The sequence below is a fragment of the Gasterosteus aculeatus genome, chromosome 8 (assembly GCF_964276395.1).
Source record: "Gasterosteus aculeatus chromosome 8, fGasAcu3.hap1.1, whole genome shotgun sequence".
Lineage (NCBI taxonomy): Eukaryota > Metazoa > Chordata > Actinopteri > Perciformes > Gasterosteidae > Gasterosteus > Gasterosteus aculeatus.
In genome coordinates, this window is record NC_135695.1 from 4,866,473 (window position 1) to 4,887,709 (window position 21,237).

At 46.7% G+C, this 21,237-nt stretch overlaps 3 protein-coding genes across 3 annotated transcripts; 2 read left to right on the forward strand and 1 right to left on the reverse strand.

The window, feature by feature from the left end:
* Positions 1 to 1,887: 1,887 nt before the first annotated feature.
* On the forward strand, positions 1,888 to 5,127 carry znf648 (zinc finger protein 648). Its single transcript, XM_040183561.2, has 2 exons — positions 1,888 to 2,592; positions 2,757 to 5,127. Exon 2 carries the CDS (start codon positions 2,796 to 2,798, stop codon positions 4,272 to 4,274), a length of 1,479 nt encoding a protein of 492 aa, XP_040039495.2. The 5' UTR covers positions 1,888 to 2,592; positions 2,757 to 2,795; the 3' UTR covers positions 4,275 to 5,127.
* A 280-nt stretch (positions 5,128 to 5,407) lies between these two features.
* Positions 5,408 to 16,337, reverse strand: sec16b (SEC16 homolog B, endoplasmic reticulum export factor). The gene is made up of 25 exons (XM_040183549.2): positions 15,957 to 16,337; positions 15,442 to 15,714; positions 15,000 to 15,100; positions 14,817 to 14,919; positions 13,737 to 13,939; positions 13,505 to 13,656; positions 12,558 to 12,619; positions 12,335 to 12,473; positions 12,005 to 12,235; positions 11,052 to 11,149; positions 9,733 to 9,814; positions 9,533 to 9,650; positions 9,335 to 9,446; positions 9,067 to 9,172; positions 8,839 to 8,976; positions 8,599 to 8,712; positions 8,021 to 8,105; positions 7,724 to 7,874; positions 7,453 to 7,613; positions 7,333 to 7,361; positions 7,049 to 7,156; positions 6,874 to 6,966; positions 6,701 to 6,800; positions 6,519 to 6,568; positions 5,408 to 6,433 (listed from the first exon to the last, which is right to left on the reverse strand). The coding sequence occupies exons 1-24, from the start codon at positions 15,989 to 15,991 to the stop codon at positions 6,552 to 6,554; spliced, it is 2,811 nt and encodes a 936-aa protein (XP_040039483.2). The 5' UTR covers positions 15,992 to 16,337; the 3' UTR covers positions 5,408 to 6,433; positions 6,519 to 6,551.
* Positions 16,338 to 16,912: 575 nt separating this feature from the next.
* gadd45ab (growth arrest and DNA-damage-inducible, alpha, b) lies at positions 16,913 to 18,820 on the forward strand. Its single transcript, XM_040183581.2, has 4 exons — positions 16,913 to 17,137; positions 17,432 to 17,533; positions 17,630 to 17,837; positions 18,035 to 18,820. The coding sequence occupies exons 1-4, from the start codon at positions 17,088 to 17,090 to the stop codon at positions 18,146 to 18,148; spliced, it is 474 nt and encodes a 157-aa protein (XP_040039515.1). The 5' UTR covers positions 16,913 to 17,087; the 3' UTR covers positions 18,149 to 18,820.
* Positions 18,821 to 21,237: the final 2,417 nt, after the last annotated feature.

Consider the following 21,237-nt stretch of genomic DNA (forward strand, 5'->3'; position numbering starts at 1 on the left):
GGAATAGGAGTTTTTTTGTTGCCCCCAAGTAACTACACAACCATCAAATGAAGAATGACCACAATACAAAGATCACATTGAGTTATGTAAAAGGCAGCAGGGAAAATAGTTCCCACGGATTAGATTTGTCCTACTAATTCTGTCACGATGAACAAAAATACTTTAAATCTGTGACACAAGATTTTCGAATCAATGGACAGTATTTGCTTAAAGCTTAGACAACCAATTCAGAGTAAGAAAGCGTGTATTTGTCCTCCCTTTAATGTTCTCTGAAGCCACCATCACAGAAAAACACTTTCCTGACTGCGGGATGAGAAGAAACACAAACACCAAGTAAACCAACAAACCACAATCTTTCTAATCCCAGCAGGGAGTTCCTGGGTGATGCTCCTCGTACGGTTGGTACAGCTTCAGCATCCGCGCTCATCCGCTGCGTCACTAAAAAGGACACTTGCGTAACATCCGGCGCAGCTTTGTTGTGACAGCTTCCACTTGACGATCACAGAGACGCAAGAGTCACGTACATTTCAACTCCCTCTGACCGCCTTTATTTCACTCATTTTCGTTCTGCACTGAAAGGCTACAAAGTGGATTCAGATGTATAGACATGAAACTCTTTGCACGGTGCTATTGTGCACACACGTGCACGATAGCACAGTCATGTGACAGATAAAGTGTGAAAGAATTATTTAAGTATTAACTAACTGTATTCTGGAGCTCATTGTGAATTTCACAAACTTACAACTGTGCTGTTTGTTTTCATTTATGTTGATAATAATGATGGTATATTTGTAGGACATATTTCAGAACACGATCAACTGACCTGGATGACGAAGTTGAATATTGCTGAAAGCGTGGTGAATTTATCGCTGTATGGTGTTATTGTGTGGGAAACTACGCAGGAGGGAGCCTGCAGAGATTAAAACTTGATATGTGTCGACGAACAAGGTGCATCACAGCTTTGTGAAGGTTATTTGGTAAGCGTCAAATTTCAGTCCGCTCTCCTGGGAAAATACACCGAGGGCCAACACAGTCCACCTAATCATGGCAAGTCTCACGAGAACCGCTCAATGACTTAAGCTGCCCGTTTGTCTCCACAGCGCATGAGAGAGGGCTCGTCTGATTGGGACACAAGAAACGGAAGGAGACAGTCGAACCGGTGATCAACTGTGGAATTCAGGGAAGGAAACATTAGTAGGAACACATAAGAAAACAGATGCACTTAAGGAAAGGCGAGGCATATTTATTTGTCTAGCACATTTCAACAGCAAGGCAATTCAAGGTGCTTCACATAAAACTAATAAAACCAATAAAACAAAATGCAAAAGGAGAATAAATTCAAGGGCATTGATTGAAACACTAAAAACTGACATTGAAACAATAAAGAAGCTTAAAATAGAATGAAAGTCGCAGTGCAGTGTATGAATCCTTAAATCTGATTAATTTAAAGGCCGCCGCAAATAGAAAAGTCTTCAGTGTTAATGTGAAGCAGCTGAGTCTCAGCAGACTTTATATTGATAGGTGCATGCCGAGTAACTGCGTGCTCCTCACTGAAAGCAACATGCTGACAAAATATTCATCTTGTTCATCATCTTGAGAGCTGAACACGTCGAATGACGAAATTAAAACAGTTCCCCCACTTTTCTTCAAAATCATAATTATCATAATCATAATTATGGACATAATGGAATAAAACACAACAAAAGAGGGGAATTACACGCTATTCCATGCAGTCAATACGCATTGCCACAATGAAGAAAATGCTAATGTGAGGGTTTATTGTCGCGAGTGGAGCCGGTGATTTTCCACAGTCTGTGGCGCGTTCATGAAGCAGCGGGTGAACAGCGCCACGCGCCGGCGGCCGCGGGGACGCGCGCGTCTCCTTGAGATGCGCGGCAGCGCAAAAGCTGTCGTGCTGAATTTCACATTCGCTGAAAATGGCCAATGTAAACGAAGACGGCAAAACATGCTAGTTACACGCTTAGTAATGCGATATACGTTGCGTGCACGATGCCCTTCCTGGCATTCGCTTCAATTGGCTAAAATGAATGAAGGCACGCGAGACCTTGTAACTCAATAGCTCATTAAAAGATCAAAGCGCCGTCAACCTGCCACGACGATAAAAACGAAGGCGCACTCGGGCGCGTTCTAGACGGGAAATTTCAAGAAAGTCAATCTGAAGTGACCTAAAAGTGGACCAAAAGGTCACAGTTCGTGCCATTCGACGCAGTAGTTCTCGGCGAAGCCTTCTCCACGGGCTGTGCGCGAAGAGGCCGTGGACGGTAAGCTGAGCCCGGCTGTGGAGACGTGGCTGCTGTTGCTGACCCGGCAGGAAAGATGCTGACCAAGTGGCAGAGACGGCTGCTGCCAAAGCTCCGCCCGTTAACACCACCGCCTGCACATCCTGACCCGGGCTAAGATATCTCTGCGTCTCGGAGGGAGACCGCAGAGTAGAACGCTTTCAATGCACGAGGACGGCTTTCTACGGGGATATGAGTCAGTGGAGAAACGTACGTTAGATGTTTGGCAGCACTGTGAGGTGTAAGGCTATGTGAAGGATTTACCCAGGACCAAGGTTGATGCAGCCGCAGAGTAAGTAGCAAGAAGGCCGGTGTGGTGATAGTTTTCCTGAAGAAATCCGATCCATGTATGAACGCTTTGATGTGATCATTTATTCAAGAAAAGTCAATTATGATGAAGCCCAGAAGGTTTGGATGAGGATAGTAAGAACCTGCTCTGTGTATTTGATTTTTCAGGTCTTTCTAAGGAGGCGTTTTTTTCCAGAACTCGTGAGCATGATAAATCGTGCTAATAAAGTGACCATGTCAGATGAAATCTCCCCACTGATGCTCGACAGAAAACACCAAGAAAGGCCTTCTGTCACTTCTTCTCCCCCGGATGGACAGCTCTTAATGAATCCTCAGCATGCGAGGGATGGCTCTTCATTTGGCGGTATTTGTGGTGCAAACCCGCATCCGGAGAGCTGTGAAGTTGGAATCCTTTTTGTTTACCCTCAGACACCAAACTGGTCTCTAGTGGAGAAGTTTGCTGAGCTTTCACCGTCAACAGCATTTAAAGATGATATCGACAGCAGCAGTCGGGGATTGCCACAATGCACTAAACATATTGAGAACAATAAAGTACGCGGAGCTAACGAGGCGGTCTTGGATGCTGCGCAAAAAAAAGAAAGTAACTGCCTCGAGAGCCATACGACACAAAGTAATGCCTCACTCAAACAGAGGGCATCCAAACTCAAGGAGCTCAATGTTGAGGATGGTTCTCCGGGTGGTGTGGGGAACAATGCCAAAAAGGAGGACGTACACCGTCTTTTTGTCAAAAAATTACTTAAAAAGCGCCAAGATGACAAAATCCCTCGACTTTTGGTCGCGATGAAAAAACGCAATGAAGTTGACAAAGAGCACCGGCCCTTCAAGTGCACCCACTGCAACTGGGCTTTTAAGAAGTTCTGCAATCTGCAAAGTCACTTGCAAACGCACACTGGCCTCAAGCCACATGTGTGCGACATATGTGGCAAGGCTTACTCCCATCAGGGCACGCTGCAGCAGCACAAACGCCTCCACACGGGAGAAAGACCATACCACTGCCCCTTCTGCGTCAAGACCTACATCTGGTCCTCGGATTACCGCAAGCATATCCGCACACACACAGGTGAAAAGCCCTACGCATGTGACACCTGTGGGAAGGATTTCATTCGTTCCTCTGACCTGCGGAAGCATGAGCGGAACATGCACACCAATGACAAGCCCTTCCCATGCACGCACTGCGGCAAGACCTTCAATAAGCCCCTCTCCCTGAAGCGCCACGAGAGGAAGCACCTGGGAGAGAGGCCTTTCTCCTGCCCCGACTGCGGCAAAACCTTCGCTCTGGCCAGTCGGATGGCAGAGCACCAGAAGGTCCACGCGGGGGTTCGTCCGTACGTCTGCCCGGTGTGCTCCAAGTGCTTCACCAAGTCGTCCAACTTGACCGAGCACGAGGCCATTCACAGCGGCGCGCGGCCCCACAAGTGCGCAGAGTGCGGCGTGGCGTTCGCCATGGCATCTCGCCTCGTGCGTCACCAGTACGTCCACAGTAAGGAGAAACCCCACAACTGCACGGGCTGCAGCAAGAACTTTAGTCACCCGGCCACATTGAAGCTCCACCAGGAGCAAACGTGTGCTGGAAGGATCTTTGTCTGCGTGGAGTGTGACAAGTCCTTCCAGTGTGCCACGAAGCTCGCTCAGCACGTGCTGAACCACGGGGACACCAGTGCCTGAGTCCGTTTAAAGACAAGTACACTACTCACCAACTGGAGCCATTCAACGGGACAGGGCACCCGTTTTTATTTATGTCATGGTATGCTTTGTGAGTTGGTTACTCACACACACTCTGACCCCGTGGTGCTGGGTTCCCATGGGAGCGTCCAGACATGAAAATTGCCACCAGCATGGACACTTGAGCTGACGGAACGGTGTGACATACAGGGATATCAGACCCTTTGTACAGTGAGCATATCAATGTCAATAGTTATTAATAAGTAGTTCAAACTAATCTCCCAACATTTCCCCTTTGGATGTAGGAAATGCAGGAAGTGTGATGTGATGAACGGTACCTGTGCCATGGTAGCATGCCTGTGTCACTCTGAAGCGTGTTGCTGAGGTGGGACATGCTGACTAAATTCAAGTTGGTGTGTGACTGCGTATTGCATTTCACTCCCTCGTGTGGATATTATGGACACACAGAGATTCATATACCATATTCAATGTTCTCGACATCAGTCTGGCGAGTGGCTCTTCTGTGCAGTCTGTTCAACATATCGTCACGGTATTTTGGATTGATTAGTTGGTTAGTGTGCATGTAGTGCCAGTATAAAGCAATGGATCATATCGCCGTGCACAACATGTTGGTCTTTTAACCGTGAGCATGTAGGCACTCTACCCCGGGTGGATAAAAGGGAAACAACATTTCACACCTGATTAAGTTATGTGGAAAGATTCATCTTAATGAGTTTTATTAACCAAATAGTCATTTCAAAATAATGTCATTAACTTTTTTTTAATATAAATAATAATGTTGCCCTCTGGAAGTTGACGAATTTATGCAACAATAAAGTTGACCCACATTGGAAAAGGTCTGGAAAAAGAAATGGAATTTTATGCAACAAGCTCTAGTCAGGGTTGCACTTTGCACAGACTTTTTTTGGATTCCACTTGGTAACAATCTTTCATAAAGCTATCCATTTTAAATGTGTTTATGGTCTGACACACTATTTGGCAGGCGGTGAGCGTCACCTCGCCACTGTGCCCCAGCTTCGCTTGGCCACTGCAGACTAATCGTAAAAGGAGACCGCACCTGCCGCGTTGTTACTTGCTCTACATTAAGTGAGAGGCTCAGTTTGGAATCCCAGATATTTCTTGGCAGGATATTTTTATTTAATATGGCAGGCAAGAATGCCTCTGATAAGTTGGTAATTAATTAATTGCTTGTGCTGGACAGAGGCACACAAAGGCAAAGACAAATACTGTAATACATAAAGCACAAAGCCATGTGACAGAAGTACAAAAGTGACTGTAAATAGCATATTACTGTGTTTTATATACATTCTAAGAAGCCTACAATAGCTTTGTTGTCACACAGACATTTATATAATAGAGCTATTAATAAAGCTTGTTCTCGGATGAAGGCGTCATTAACAGTTTAAATCCAATAAGTGAATTCTGGCTGGCTGTGTCAGGGGTGTAGGACCTGGCGTGGAGGTCTTTCCAAATCCCCCCATCCCCTCGCACCACGTGGTATCATCCTTCTGGGCAGCATCACAACTCAAGTTACAGTATATACAGTTTAAAGAAGGTTAACATGATCACATAATGTTCAGACTGCAAAGTCAGACTTACTCTGCTTGGGTGGCTCAACTGAAGCTAATAAACAACCTCGGCATTGGATTACATCTTAGTTATCAACTCCTTTATGTTAAATTTGTTTATAATTGTTGAATAATTCTGTATCGTGGGTGTACATGTGATCATAAAAAGATGATGGATGGATGGATTTACACTGCTAAATATAACTTGGATTTAGCAAATTCCCCTGCAGCACGTAGCCTGGCAGTCCTGGTCAAATCTCTTGTACATAAATGGTTAACGGGGTCAATTAGGATATCCCGTCCCCCGATTATGTCCGGCATCCACTGGTAATTTCCCCCGCTGTCAGCGTTTCGAAAGCACTTTTGCAACATGAGTTACTATGCCGGTCCAGTATTTCTGTATTTAATATGCAACATGATGGTGAGCAAAGCTGTGGGGGGTTGAAAGGACATCCTTTAAAAATAAATGTGCAGGGGTATAATGGATATGATTGATCTTCATCCAAGCTTAGCTGAAGCTCCCATTGGACACAAAGGCCGTGTGAATGACAGCTGGTCCGACATCCCCGAATCCTTAAAAACACAAAAGGTTTCAAGGTGACTATGTGAGTACTTTAATACGGTGCAGAAATATAGATCTTTAAGTAACTTCATTTACCGGTGATACATGTTATTGGTGTGGACAGGGCTGCTACCCCAGCTGCTGGCCTAGGAGATATTCATAGAAAATATTACATTTGCATAGCTCAATGTAGGTCAAATGTCACACACATCATGATTGTATTTTAGCCCAAATGTGTCAGACAATGATGTCTGAATACTGATCATTTTGTAAGTTACCTGCTTTTCTTGAAAAGGGGTTGATCCCAGCAGAGGACGGCTGAGATGGAAACATGGCAGGCGGAGGAGGAGGAGAGAAGCCAGTAGTCGGCGGTAGTTCCTGAGGAAACGATACACATCTAAGATCGCCAGTTGAACCTGAGCAGCACAAGGTTTGTCTATTTGACTCTTACCATCTGAGCCGGGCTCCTCTGCTCTGAACTCCCCTCGGGAACTTCTCTGGGCTTCGACTTGAACCAGCCGCTAAACCATCCTGCTTTGGTGCTCTGCATTAAACCCAGGACAGAATGAGACCCATGTCCAATAAAAGGCTCACCGACACCTGGCCTTTTCAAAGCTCTGACCCACCTGTTGAGGAGGTTCGCTGGTCAGCTCGGAGCCTTCGAAACCTTGCTGCACGCTCTGCTGGCACTGCCCCTGCTGACTGACGTTCACCTCAAGCATCTGAACCCCCATCTTCAGAGGAGATACGGACGGTCACTCATTTAACACATCTCTCCGCGTTTGAAAGTAGTGTCCAAACATTGGCATAAATCCAGAAAAGGATCGCATATGTAACATCAAACCAGGAGGGGGCCATCTTTGTGTTGCAGGCTTTTTTCCTCTCTAAGAAAACTCAAATAATTACTCACTGTGTCTGCGCCAGAAGACGGCCCAGCACCTGCAGAATAAATGAAATCCAAATATATCAAAAATTCAACTTAGTATACATATGAATGTAGAAAGGCGTGATCCCACATTTAGATTCTCACCCTGTGCTACTGATGGCTGATTACTTAGAGGACAATGTGGCGAGGCGGCTCTGACTTCAGCACTATCTGTGTTATGATAACTGAAGGCTTGGCACGCAGTCACTGGGGGTGCTGGGGGGGAATAAACCTGCGGCACTGGCATTGGAGAATTGGCGTGTGGCCTAGACAAGCAACCGGGAGAGGACAGTGGTCTGTTAGCAATGGATACCACTTGAGCAGTAACGGTTTTGCTCGACGCCGCTGACAGGCGTGGATAAAGACAAGGCTTCACATTTGGCTCCAGTCCTCAGCGCTGCGGTCGTTCCACGACAACACGTTCATGTCCTCAGTGATTCCTTCGACTAGATGCTCAGGGCCACTGTAGTAAAGGAGTTCCGGCTCTGGACTCTGGATGTCCCGGTTTAGGGCATCCAGTTGCGATTCTGTAGAGTAATCGGAATCAACATTTTGGAAATGTAATTTGAGTATTAGCAAATGTAGAAGAAAGCAAGCGCAACAGACGATGCTCTGTAGTAGACAACATGTCACATAGCTGCATCATTTGAAGTAATGAGGGGGGATTAATTACCTAAGGACACTGCGTTGTGCTCATGGGCCGAAGCACTTCCCTCAGGAGGCGACTGAGATGTTTCAGCACAGTCGTATCTCCCCGTCTGAGAAAACAATGAATGAAAACGCTCACATGGTTTTACTGTCGACAAGACAAACTAAGAGTTAGCCACAACAGCTTTGAGACAAATGCTAACACTAGCATACCAACATGCTAACAATGACGCGGCTTACATGCTGATGTTTAGCAGGTACAATGCTCGCCATGTTCATGACAAATGTTCAAATGTTCAAATTCCAGTCTGGACCGAAATGGTGGAAGTTGTCAGGTAGAAAAAAGCCTGAATGTTTTTGGACACCGAGAGACGATGTAACCCTCACTGTCATTTTAAATGAGAGGCATCGCTTTAATTTGAATAATAATCCTGCCATTACTCGCTGGCAGAGCAAATACATGTAGCATTAGGCAAAGAAACACCACATATTTGTGGGGGTGGTCCAATACGGATTAACTATGACTCTGTCTCCTGAATTACTGTTATTCCATCTCTCTAGTTTAACATACTCAAATGATATACCCTTCCTGTTCGTCCTCACCTGTAAAGCGTGGTGCCTGAAACGCAGCTGTGTCAGCCAGTCGGGTTCCTGCCCGGCTCCGCTAAAACCTGCTTCACTGAACTGACCCTCCGAGTGTCTCAGCCGGTCTGACAGCTGCAGGACAACGGACACATTCACCTCCAAGTAGAACTCAACCGATGCACATTGATTCCATTCGACTAAAGAACTCACATGCGTGCGCCATAACGTGTGGGAATGTTGAGGCGCATGTGAGAATACCTTGATCACCTCTCCAATCAGCACAAGGAAAGGCCCCCCCTGCCCGAGGATCGCCCGGCCCACCACCTCGCAGTAATGAAAGGCCTGAGACGCAAGGCCGCAGTCCAGCAGTCGACTCGCATACAGGAACTTATACACCTGACCACAATGACGCAGTGCTCAACATCATATTTGAATAAATACAGCCGCAAATAAGAAGCATTGGAATCTGGTTTAGATGGGACGTACCTGAAAGGATGGCAGCAAAAAACATTTGCCCCCAAGTGTCTGGCAGTATTCATACAATTCAGTGCATTGAATGGCAAGGTTGGTGGCAAAGTACTCAAAGGATTGCCTAAAGAAGAGGAGAGGAGAAAAAATAAGCGAGATCATCTCAGCAAACACATTAGTTTAAAAAAAACAAGATAAGAAGATTAAACAAGAAGCATTGAAAGACTCGCTGACAGATAATAAATGAAGAAATGACAGATGTCCAATCCAAGCAGGCGCAGCTCACCTGTGGCTGCTGCCCAGAAGCACCAGTCTATCCGCCTTCTGCATGAATCCCCCGAAGGGCACGCTGGCTGTCAGGTAGCACACATGGGCGGCATGTATGAGGCCTTTGGAGGCTGCGCGGGGAAGAGCAACACAAAGCAACAGGCTCGTATATCTGAGCAGAGACGACATTAAAACCTGCCAGGCGGTCGGTCCGTACCGAGCGTGTCCCCCATGGTGACGATGGCCTTCTGTTGGACGGCAGGGTCTCCTGTTTCGTTGGAAAGCATGACAGCCAGATGGGGCCTCCAGTTTCCCCACTTTTCATTCCCACAGCTCTAGACACAGAGCATATTGCACATGGCTCCTGTTAGCTAAATTACCGACTGTCTTGAAAGTACAATGGAGGTAATGTTTTACCATGGATACCACAGGGATTCTCCCAGTCAGCAGTTGGAAGAGGGTCTGGAGGGGATCACTGGCCGTTAGCTGGCCTGTAAACCTGCCAAAAGAGCTGTTCGTCTCAATGCTCACCTTTACACACCTTATCAGTTAAAGAGCATTGCTGCTGCCGCTCTGCGCAGAAGTGACACACCATAGTGATGTCAATCACAAACAAAAAATCTGTCCTCGCCCCGGCACTCCTCTAGGGCAGGTTGTTGTGAAACATTCTGCGGTTGCCAAAATAGTCTGTAAAACTGAATTGGGTCACTTGAGAAGTGATTTCTTCTTAGATGTCAATGTCAATCATGATTAATCATTTCTGGATGATGGATGGAGTTTCAACCTTTTGCCTGATCTACAAATGCAAGTTAGAAATAGCACTTTTCTTAAAAACTGAATGCCAAGTTGTTGCAGCGGTCCAATCCCCTCTTGCTTTCCTATCTGTAATTACCTTCCACCCATTCTAAATAAAGGGAATTATTTTTGGACGCAGGTGTGTGAAAGGGACGTGTTGTACACAGCTGGTATGTCCTGACATGCCTTTGTTTAGCTGGTATGATGTTTGCCATGTTTTAGGTAGCTTTTGCTAATTAGCGCTAAAAGCTAAGTGCAATTTGGTAATGTGATGTGTAATGTGTTTATGTCTGTTTTGGGACGTAAACCTGAGCTTTGATCTGATGGTGAGGCCAGATGGAAAACCAAAGTTGTTACAATTCCTCTTGAGAGAAACACAAATGCCCATATCACATTTCAAGGCTATACATCAAGAGCTGTTGAGACATTTGACATAAGCGGCCACCAAAATAATTAAGATTCCTCCTGTGGGGAATATAATGGCCCATTTGGAAAGAAATTGCATATTGTCATACGGCATTCCATATATTAAAAAAAAAAAAGTGATAACTTTTTGAAAGGAATGGGACCAAATGGATCAGATTCTGATCTTAGTATGAGTAACAAGAAATGCACTCTTCTTTTCCATTGTGCATGGGGAAAAGTATTTTTAAGAAAGTGTGCGTCATGTGACACAAGGAAGTTACAGTACTCTGTGCGACAGCTTTGCCAAAATACCTCACGGCCGAGCTGCGTTTGGAGGCTTGGCACAAACACACAGTAAACTAGATTAGACAGAAGAGGTGGTACAATTTCCTTGTAACTGCAGCACACTTAACTTGTTTGAAGCAGATCATAAGTATGCAGTCAAACGCAGACATTTCTTCACCAATCACCGCTTGAATAGAGTTGTACACACATTTCTTGTAGCTGTCGTGTCTCAGATGACTTTGCTGTCTCACCTGTTCAGCACGTTGGTGTAGGACCTGTTGTCCATTTTGCTGGCGAGGAACAATGCGTGCCCCCACAGGCCACTGCTCATAGCTGACTCCAACGCCTCCTGCAAACCACATTGTAAAGTATAAAGGGGCAACACTTAGATTCCAACACAGCAGGACATCAAAGGCAACGTAGTATGAAGGTGAACGCAAAGCTTTTGGACAAATCAGATAAAGTGTTTCTCCTGCCTGACTATTCCCTATTGACATTTCCAGCATTGCACACATAAATTAAGCTAAAAGACATCAAAGCGGAAGCGTAGCGCTCACCCTTCAGTTTCACCCGGGTAATTGCTGTTAGCTCTGTGAGCTAACCGTTGTTTACACATTTAACGCTGATTGCACATTTAACGCGATTGCACATTTAACGCTGCTTGCACATTTAACGCTGCTTGCACATTTAACGCTGTTTGCACATTTAACGCTGTTTGCACATTTAACGCTGCTTGCACATTTAACGCTGCTTGCACATTTAACGCTGTTTGCACATTTAACGCTCTTTTCACATTTAACGCTGTTTACACATTTAACGCTGCTTGCACATTTAACGCTGCTTGCACATTTAACGCTGTTTGCACATTTAACGCTGCTTGCACATTTAACGCTGCTTGCACATTTAACGCTGCTTGCACATTTAACGCTGTTTGCACATTTAACGCTGTTTACACATTTAACGCTGCTTACACATTTAACGCTGCTTACACATTTAACGCTGTTTGCACATTTAACGCTGTTTGCAGCATTAGCTGCAGGCTACCTGCTAAACTGTCCCCATGTTAAGAGCCAGTTTATAGACAATAGATATGCTCATATGCTATGAATAATGTAGTTATTACCTATAATCTCTGTTACCTAAGGGAGGAATTAAATAAGTAACACGTATATAATAAATAGATGGAGTCAACAAGGTGGAGAACCTTCTTCCGCCCAGCCAGCAGCAGTTGAGTGTAGCTCTGCAGGGCCTTCTCAGAGTTCTCGGAGCTGAAGCTGCTCCAGTTTCCCGTGAGCAGGTCATCTCCTGCGCGAGGCGGTGCTGCAGCAGTTGTACCCTCACTGAAGTCGATGAGTGTGGGAGTGTCTGACTCCCAGCTTCCGTCTGAATGTGAGCCTTGCATCAGCAGCTCTGCAATATCCGAGCCCACTATTTGCTGAACCAATTGAAAAATGTTAAAAAGGGACACAGAGATTTGTGGTTTGATGTTAAGAAAAATATGTCCAAATGCATCAATGAGCCATGATCCACGTACTCCATTCTGTCTGCAGAGTAGGATGAGCAGATTCCACAGGAGGGCAGCGGAGCTCTTATCGTGCAGCGTGTCGCCGCTCACGCAGGCGCCGGCCCGCTGGTGGGCAAACTCCAGAGCGTCCACTTTGTGCAGATCCTCCCTGCAAGAACACGCAACAGGCATACATTGAACTTCAAATGAAAACTAAAAAAACCTTGTGAAAAATATATTGTAATGGCAATACCTGGTTAAGGGCCCTGGGAAGTTTCTCATCTCCTGCTGATCCTTTGTCTCTCCCAGAATTACCTGCGCAGGCAAGAAAGACCAGAAATGATCTCTTCTTTGCAAATACAGAACTAGAGCTAAACAAGAAGACTGTCTAACGTGTCGCCAGCTTCAAGTTCCTGGGTGTCCACATCTCTGAGGACCTCTCTTGGACCCTCAACACCTCATCCCTGGTAAAGAAAGCACACCAGCGTCTCTTCTTCCCGAGGAGACTGAAGAAGGCCCATCTGTCTCCTCAGATTCTAGAGAATTTCTACCGCTGTACCATAGATGGCATCCTTACAAACTGCATCTCAGTATGGTATGGCAGCTGCTCTGTCGCGGACCGTAAATCACTGCAGAGGGTGGTGAAAACTGCCCAACGCATCACCGGTTCCTCACTCCCCACCATTGAGGCTGTCCAGAGCAAGAGATGTTTGCAGGGGGGAACGCAGCTCTCACCGCAGCCACAGACTGTTTGCCCTCCTCCCCTCTGGGAGGCGCTACAGGGTGCTCCGTTCCCGGACCGGCAGGTTCAGGAACAGCTTCATCCCTGCGGCTGTCACTCTACTGAACTCTGCCCCCCACCCCCACACACATCTCCCTCAGTGACTGTACTTCCCCCCTCCACCCTGGCTTGACGGCCACACACCCTCCTCCAGCCACTGAACAATTGCACCAGAATGTTTTCTTGTCCCAATTACTGTTCATATTGCATAACTATTTCTCACTGTACATATCTATTCATTCACTTATTACACTTTACATATGCACATACTCTGCACTTTTTGCTATTTTACACTTCTGGATGGATGTTAAACTGCATTTCGTTGCCTCAGTACTTGTACAATGTGCAATGACAATAAAGTTGAATCTAATCTAATCTAATCTAACAATGTTTGTAATAAATGCCGGTGTTGCACCTACCTCCAGACTGTGGATTTCCAGCTGGCTGATGTTCTCCTGTGTGGACAAGCCCGGAGTGACCCGAATCAGCTGGCCTGCTGGCCCAAAGCTCACCACCACGTGGGGGATCGAGTACTTGAGAGGAGCGGACATCTGGTGCATCGGCCCGTGCTCTGGGGAGATGTGAAGCACAGGAGAACATGCGTCATGTCGGACCCTGAGTGGAGTGGGAGGGGAGGAACTGCCCGCTCACCTGCTTCAGGTGTGTGGACTGAGCCGCTGTGCTCAGCTCCGTTGATGTACTGACTCAGCTCACAGCTGCTGGAGGACAGCCCTGAGTTTTTGGAACTTTCCAATGTCCCCGGGTAGTACGAGGACACCTCTTCATTGTCTCTGGAGGGAGTCTCCTCGTAGGGCTTCAGGTAATGCTGGGGGTGGCCTCGGCCTTGGTCGTACCTGAAAGAATGAAGGCAACAAATATCGCGTTTAGACGGAAACGTTTCTTCAGTTTGCTACTTTCAATCGCTGATAAGCTGCACAGCATTTTAAAATTCACATAAACATTTTTGTTATTAACACTATGTAGCAGTTCTTTCTTCGCATGAAAGCTTTTCATATTTTTCCTGCTAACTTAATCTGGCTTCCTGGTTTTTAAATTCACTTTAAATTCCACTTGTGGATTTTAAGGCAAGAATAACTCCAAATCAATTGCTCATTTGTTGACTTTTGTTGCACAATATCTCTCTCTCTGCAGGTATTGGGACACTTCGAACAGCATCCGACAGGGGGGGTGGCAGATCATAACCAACAGAGATCTCCCGTGGGCTTGGCCTGTAGAATAACTGCAAAGGTCTCTGTTTGTCCCTTCTAGGCTACTGTAGAAACATGGCGGCTGGCTTCGTAAAGTCGACCCGCTCTGTAATAACTGCTCATTCTGACGTAACGAAATCACAATCGGAATCAGAATCAGAAGCCATTTATTGCCACATGTGTTACACATAGAGGAATTTGACCTGGTGCGTTGCCGCATTAGAGCTTCCTTGTGTGTTCAGACTGCATGTTTTTGTATTGCTTCCCTGTGTTTTTTATATACAGTAGCTACTGTAAAATCTGCTACTTTGTTGAGAAGAATATTATACAAAAAGGTATTATTATTTTGGATTAATATAACATTATAATAAATGTAAATGTGCAACAGACACTGTATGGGTAGAACAAACTTATGTGTGGTGCGAAAAAAGAACAGCAATGGACAGAAAAAATTAACTTTCGACAGGCACTTTCAAATACATTAAGATGGTTATCTTTAAAGAAATGGAGTCTTTGAGCTCACCTGTGCTCGTCAGTGTAGGAGCTCCCTGAGTGCTCATGGCTGTGTGTCCCGTCGTGATAAGGGGCCGTTCTGGAGGAGTCCTGGGGCCCCCACGGGGCAGCATCTTAATGAGGAAAAGCCGAGACATGAGAGTGTAGCGCTGCTAATAAAAGCTAGACCTCTCACAGAGTTGTATCACTGTACCTTGTCGTCCACGTTGTCCCCTATAGTAGTCATGGTCATAGTAACTGTAGTTAGCGTCTCTGTAGTCCCAGTGGCTGTACGGTGGATAGTCATACCCATGCCTGCAAACAAGGGGCCATAAGAGAACATTACATTCTGCAAACACAGCTCTACAGAGCTTCCTCCTGATTTCCTGTAACCAGTCCCATGGTGACAGGTGAGTATCTCAGCATGCACCAAACAACAAGAGGGACAACATGCCCTCAGGTCAATGGCTTATACACTTGAACCTGGATTTCTGCACCACCACGCTCTTGCAAATGAAATGTTCATAATAGGCACACTTCATAAAGCCAAATCCATATAATAACAGAAATCAGTGTGGCATCATGCCCATTTGTATATGCACCTTAATTCAAACGATATTAGTGAGCTGTATGCATAGTTCCGTTATTGTGCCTACCTGGACTGGGGTTCTGGGCGGCCGTAGCCATAAGGATACTGCGGCGCGTTGTGAGGATACTCCTCCGGTCTGGCCGGAGGACTAGTGAAGTGGGGCCTGTAGCGGGCATCTGATTGAACCCAGTGCCCGTCCCCCTCTCTGGGGTTCAGCTGTTGGTAGCTCTGGTCCCTGTACCTGTAGTCCTCTCTCTCTTTAGTCCTGTAAGGGTCGGGCCGGGGGTGACCTCGGTGGTCCATGATGACCCCTTCACGCAAGTTCCGCCTCCCTTGACACCTGAGGTAAATAAAGTAAAAGCCACACAGTGAAAAGTTGTGTTCAGGCTCTCGGTGCTCACACACGCCAGACGAGGTCAAGGTACATCAACCACCGCCACATCATTTCACAGGAAACTGTCGGCTGATAAACGGCTCTGCATGATAACGAGGGGATAAAGTTCACCCACACAACTGTGTTGTTACTGCACCGGAAACAGTGCTCAGGATATGATGGTCCAATGAGAGTGGGCAAAAACTTACCAATCATACCATCCAGGACCAGAACGGTGCTTCATCCCCGCTCCACATGCATTGTGAGTGTGTTGGGGGAGCTGAGAGGGAACAGTGGAGCAAACCCAGAGAAGCTTGACAGCTGCAGTCCAACAGGGCTGGAAGAGAGGAAGTCACGTCCATCTCCAGAATGACTCCAACAAAAGACAAAGATTTTAGTCCATTCTGTGTAACCTGCGCGTGTCCTCGGATTGTGGGTCACACGTGTGTGTGCGTGTGTGACTTTGAAGTGGTGAGTGCTGCCACGTTGCCGGTAGAGAAGATGCAGCGTACCGCCGAAGACGGTTACTTGGAGTTGGGATTGAGCTGGTCTCCGGTCAGTTTTAGTGATGGTTTTCCGGTTTGTGCTCAACGTGAAACTGACTCCTGGTCAGCGCGGAGTGTATCGCAGCTGAACGTTCATATCAGATTTCCACCAGGGGCGCTGTGACCCCATGTAGCTGCAATCATCAGCTGTTCCTGTTAATGCCCGTTATTTAAACTTCTGAATAAACAAATGTGCACTATGTACTATTATACTACTGTAACTGCAGTAGGCCTACAGACAAATAAAGATGCCTTAAATGCATTTGAATGTCCGGCCCTTTAGAGGTGCGGCACATTCTGTGCGTCACGAGTCTCTGTGCTACTTTACTCTGAATCATATGTCAAATTCAAATTTTCACAAGATCGCTGGAAATACAAGTAATGAAGTGAATCAATTAAAAAAATGTGCATTTGATATAGAAATGCAAGGCCACGTAACCTGTAAAGGCTACACCGTGATGTCTTTGTGTGTGTCTGGTGCATTAGAAACACACACTATAATTTATAATTCCCATTTAATCTATTTTAAACCAGAGCTACTTCACTCCTCAATGAGAAGCAGCTCCCGGCCACGGCCACACGGCGTCGCTGCGTTCACAGAGACGGGGACGAAAAAGGGGGTGGGGCATGTCTGTCCACGTGACCACCGGGACTGGTTTATGCAGATGAGCAGCGGGGACAGCGGACCTCAGTACTAGAGGCGCGCGACGCACCGGCACCGCGCACACGGTCTCTGCACGCGCCACCAGTCGCTCGCGCTCCGCTCTGGATATTATACAGCAGCCGCCCGCTCGGATGTGCAATATGACTTTTGAAGAAACCAGTGGAGACAATTCATCAGAAAGGTCAGCTTCCGTTGTTTTAACGTCTCGCACGCCTCTCCACCAAAACTCCACTAGTTTTAAGAGAGGTTTCTCTCACACGGGCACCGGGACTGTCCCGGTAACGTCCAGGCGATGCTATGCTAACGGCCGCTCCCTGCGCTCGCGCTGACATCGCCGCCGTGTTCAAACGGCGCCGCGTCCTTACTTCTTACGTCTCCGCGCGTGCTAGTCAACGCGTAACCCGGCACAGTCCGCTCCCGAGCCGTTTCTAAGTGTGGCGTTGACGTGTCCTGTGTCCTATGTCCTCCTCCTCAGGATGGAGTCGGTGGCTGAAGCCCTGGAGGAGGTCCTGAGCTCCGCGGTGCCGCAGGGTTGCACCACCGTCGGCGTCTACGAGGCTGCAAAGTCCCTGAACGCGTGAGTTAAGAACGAGACGTTAGTTAGCTTAGTCACCTCAGTGCGACTCGTTTACTCACAACTCTTTTGTCTTTGTGCTTTTTTTTTTTTTTTTAGCGACCCAGACAATGTGGTTTTGTGTCTGCTGGCCACCGACGACGAGGAGGACGTGGCTCTGCAGATTCATTTCACCTTGATCCAAGCTTTCTGCTGCGAGAATGACATCAACATCCTGCGCGTGAGCAACCTGCAGCGTCTGGCAGAGATACTGGGAGGAGGGAAAGCTGGAGGGGAGCCCACCGACCTGCATTGTGTCCTCGTCACCGTAAGTGTCTCACGCTGTGTGTGCGGCTCACCTCCATCACAATGGGTGGAAAAGGAGAGCTGCTTTGACCTTACTGCGTTGTATTCTTAGCACAACCGTTGCTTGCATTGTGTTTTTGCATTCGGAATCATTTCGGTTTGTTTGCACATTTCCGGCAGTCAGCAGACGTTAACACGTTTTGGACCTTTCTTGTGCAGAACCCGCAGTCGTCGCTGTGGAAGGACCCGGCGCTGAGCAAAGTGACCAGGTTCTGCAGAGAGAGCCGCTGTCTGGATCAGTGGGTGCCCGTCATCAACCTGCCCGACCGATGAAACTGCTGGGAATATTAATGTACTGTGTGCATTGGGGGAAAAGCAACTGCACAAGGCCTGTGTTAGTGTCTGTGTTGGACTCCTTTTGGAAATGCCCTCAAGAGACAGAGAGACAGAGGGACGGGAGGGGCAGGGGGGAAAAAATAACTCAAGGAAGCGAAAACGTTACAACAAGTCAGGGTGAACTCGTGGGCCAAGGAAGAGTGACTCAGCATTCTGGGTCGCAGGATTTCCAACTTACGACTGCACCTTTCTCTGCTGAGAAAGAATCCTTTCCAGGAAACCGAACCTCGTGAGGAGACACGCACACGTGGTGGGGAGCACAGGCGCAGGACACCGGGGGAAAGCAGACAGAGTCTCAGCTGACAAGAACCCCCAAAGATCGGACCGTGCTGGAGCGGATCGGTCGGAGCGCTCTCATGAAAATTTGACCAAATCCAAGTATTTCTTAAAAAGCACATTTATTTAATTATATTTAAGACGGGTCACTTTGATATATCTAAAGGGAAAGTTTTTTTCACATTTAACTATTATTATTTTAAGGGCAACGCAATGTTTGGACTTGTCCACTAACTTATGTTGTTGTGAATCATTCATTTAATGAATTATATTTATTGTTCACGGAATTCTGCCTTGTTACGTTGAGTGAAATAAACGACAGTTCACAGGGTGGTTATGCTTCCATGATTTCCATGTACTTTAGATGCGGTGTGCTTGCAGGAAGTCACAGGGTGTCCCGGGGAACACCGTGTGCCTCCTGCGTGTACAGCCTGCACTTATACATGCCGCCCCAGCCTGCGTCAATTTCGGTCCTGCAAAGTATTTAACTCCGCACATGACTCACCCAGTTTTCGTCTTTTGAACCAAGAGCACGGTAATATGTCTGTACAACATCTGCCACAGTCAATGGTGGAAGAAGTTCTCAATCGTTTGTAATTGGCTTCATTATTGATGAGTTATATCGCGCATTACTTCGTTATAATCCTCTGTGCAGCGATGTGCACACGTACATATATTTAGTTTTGATGCACTCAAACTTAAGTTGTCAAAATAAATGTAGTGGAATAAAAAGTGCAGTATTTGCCTCTGAGATGTAGTGTAGAAGTAGAAGTATAATGAATCCAAAAAGTTAAATGTAAATAAAGTTAATGTATTCCGTTTCTGAGAACTTGCAGCAGGGACGAGATTCGTTGAAATCAGCTGCAGGGAAACTTCACAACTGCGAAATTTGACCTGTTGCATTTATTAGGAAGTAGTTACATTGAGGGGAGGTGAAGTTGTAGTCTGAATCTGAGCGGGACTTGGCTCATTAGGACGGCTCGTTCTTCACAGCCTTCTGCAGCTTTGCAACGTCAGCCATATTTTCTGCTGAGCGTATTAAAAATAGCAAGAGGCAAGAAGGAAAAATAAAAGTTTCACACAGCGCATAAAGAGAAAACCAGAAATTCTTGGTGCTTGTGCACAGAGTGGGGAGGGACAAAGCCTTCTACACAGTGGGGTAACAAGACAATGCATGCATGAGTCAGGGCTATTCAGGTCTCCATTGCTAGAGCCGTACAGTGCTTTAGCTTCACGGCAAAAATAGCCCCTGTGAATAGAGGCCTTCCCCCTGACCACTGACAATAGTGGCACTTGTAATTAACAGGCAGCGTGCGCAGAGAGGCGGACCTGCCGCGGAGGTGTCAGCCGGGCAGAGTAAGGGCACAACCGTTGTTGTGTTGTGTGTTGTGTTGGCTGAGTGGCTGCTGTTAAATTGACTGAGGCTGCAGTTTGCAAATGTGATCAAATGTGCACGGCCGACAAACCGGCTGATCTGCACTCCACTGCATTGATAAGTCCCAGAGTATGTGGTGGAACAGATTTCTGAACAGAGAACAGAGTTTTGCTGCCGTCTTTCTTTAAGGAAGTTGGCGACCAGCCAAAAGGTTAAGTGGCATGTGGTTTTTTCCCCCTTAATAATACCGTAAATACAAGAGCAGGGTGTGTCTGAGTGCATTCGATAATTGAGAGACAGAATTCCTTCCTGTCACACTACGACGGCCCCCCTGCTAGTGTCCCAGTTTCTGCCATACATCCGCCACTAAAATGTAGGCGAGATGCTGAGTTTTAACAGCTTATCCCGGAGCGCCTGCGCCGCACAGGTAACACAATCGCTGCAACAAAGCCATCGCTATCCAGCATCTGACCCCAGCGAAGGGTAACGTCAATGTGGGCCAACCAATATGGCCTGACCTAATTGTGGGTGTAACCCCACACCTGAGGACACTGGGGAACGGCAGAAAGGGCTGCTGGGAGCTGTTATTGCAACAGACTGCACGGGGCTCCAGGGCACAAAAAGAACCGTCACTGAGAAATTAGAGCAAACGAGAATGTTTTTGTGCCCCTGACCTGATATGGGGACACTCGTCCTGTTTGAACATGGCGACCTGTAAATCCAACAAAAGGGAGGGGGGGGCTGGTTGAAACTCTGGACTAGTTAACGACCAATAACGGTAATAAGCGCAAATAAGTTCAGAGTAGTTATAGCTGAACACATCTTCCTCGCACTTTGGGCAAGATGTGTTTTACCAGCTTAAAACACGATGTTAAGTCTGCTATAACTGCTGTGTGCAATTATTAGATACTCAGGTTGAGTATCTAGAGTTTTCCTGTGTGAACCCTCACATGAGTTAAGTTTAAGTCTGAGCTAACCGCTAAAAGGAACCGGGTGACTTTCATTTTAAAGCAGAAAAAGAAAAGAACTATGACACATTTGCTTGGTAAACGGTTGATATGGCTATCATGTTAGCAAAGAATGGCCCGGGACTTAGAGATCTGTCCAACGGTCAGATGAAATTCAAATTTTTCAGTGGGATTTTAGCTCTGTTTTTGTCTCCACTCAAGATACACAAACGCTACAATGCTAGCCAGCTATTCGCTAATGGGACCGGTACAGAGCATGTTGTGCACTGTCCTTTTACCTGTTATAAATGAAAAGAGCAGCTAGAAAGCACAGGGCGGTAAGAACCAAATCCATAAAGTTGTGCCTCTCAAAGGAAGAGAACTTCACCGCTTTGATAGAACTTATTGGATTTGTCACTGCAAGGGAC

What these genes read in the sequence shown, in the direction of transcription:
- znf648 (XM_040183561.2), top strand. Translation starts at nt 2,796, where the DNA reads ATGATAAATCGTGCTAATAAAGTGACCATGTCAGATGAAATCTCCCCA.
- sec16b (XM_040183549.2), bottom strand. Translation starts at nt 15,991, where the DNA reads ATGAAGCACCGTTCTGGTCCTGGATGGTATGATTG. An exon ending in TCAGCCATCAGTAGCACAGG is followed by an intron (nt 7,362 to 7,452) that starts GTGAGAATCTAA and finishes TTTATTCTGCAG; the next exon opens with GTGCTGGGCCGTCTTCTGGC. An exon ending in CGTCTTCTGGCGCAGACACA is followed by an intron (nt 7,157 to 7,332) that starts GTGAGTAATTAT and finishes TCTCCTCTGAAG; the next exon opens with ATGGGGGTTCAGATGCTTGA.
- gadd45ab (XM_040183581.2), top strand. Translation starts at nt 17,088, where the DNA reads ATGTGCAATATGACTTTTGAAGAAACCAGTGGAGACAATTCATCAGAA. An exon ending in GGAGACAATTCATCAGAAAG is followed by an intron (nt 17,138 to 17,431) that starts GTCAGCTTCCGT and finishes CCTCCTCCTCAG; the next exon opens with GATGGAGTCGGTGGCTGAAG. An exon ending in TGCATTGTGTCCTCGTCACC is followed by an intron (nt 17,838 to 18,034) that starts GTAAGTGTCTCA and finishes TTTCTTGTGCAG; the next exon opens with AACCCGCAGTCGTCGCTGTG.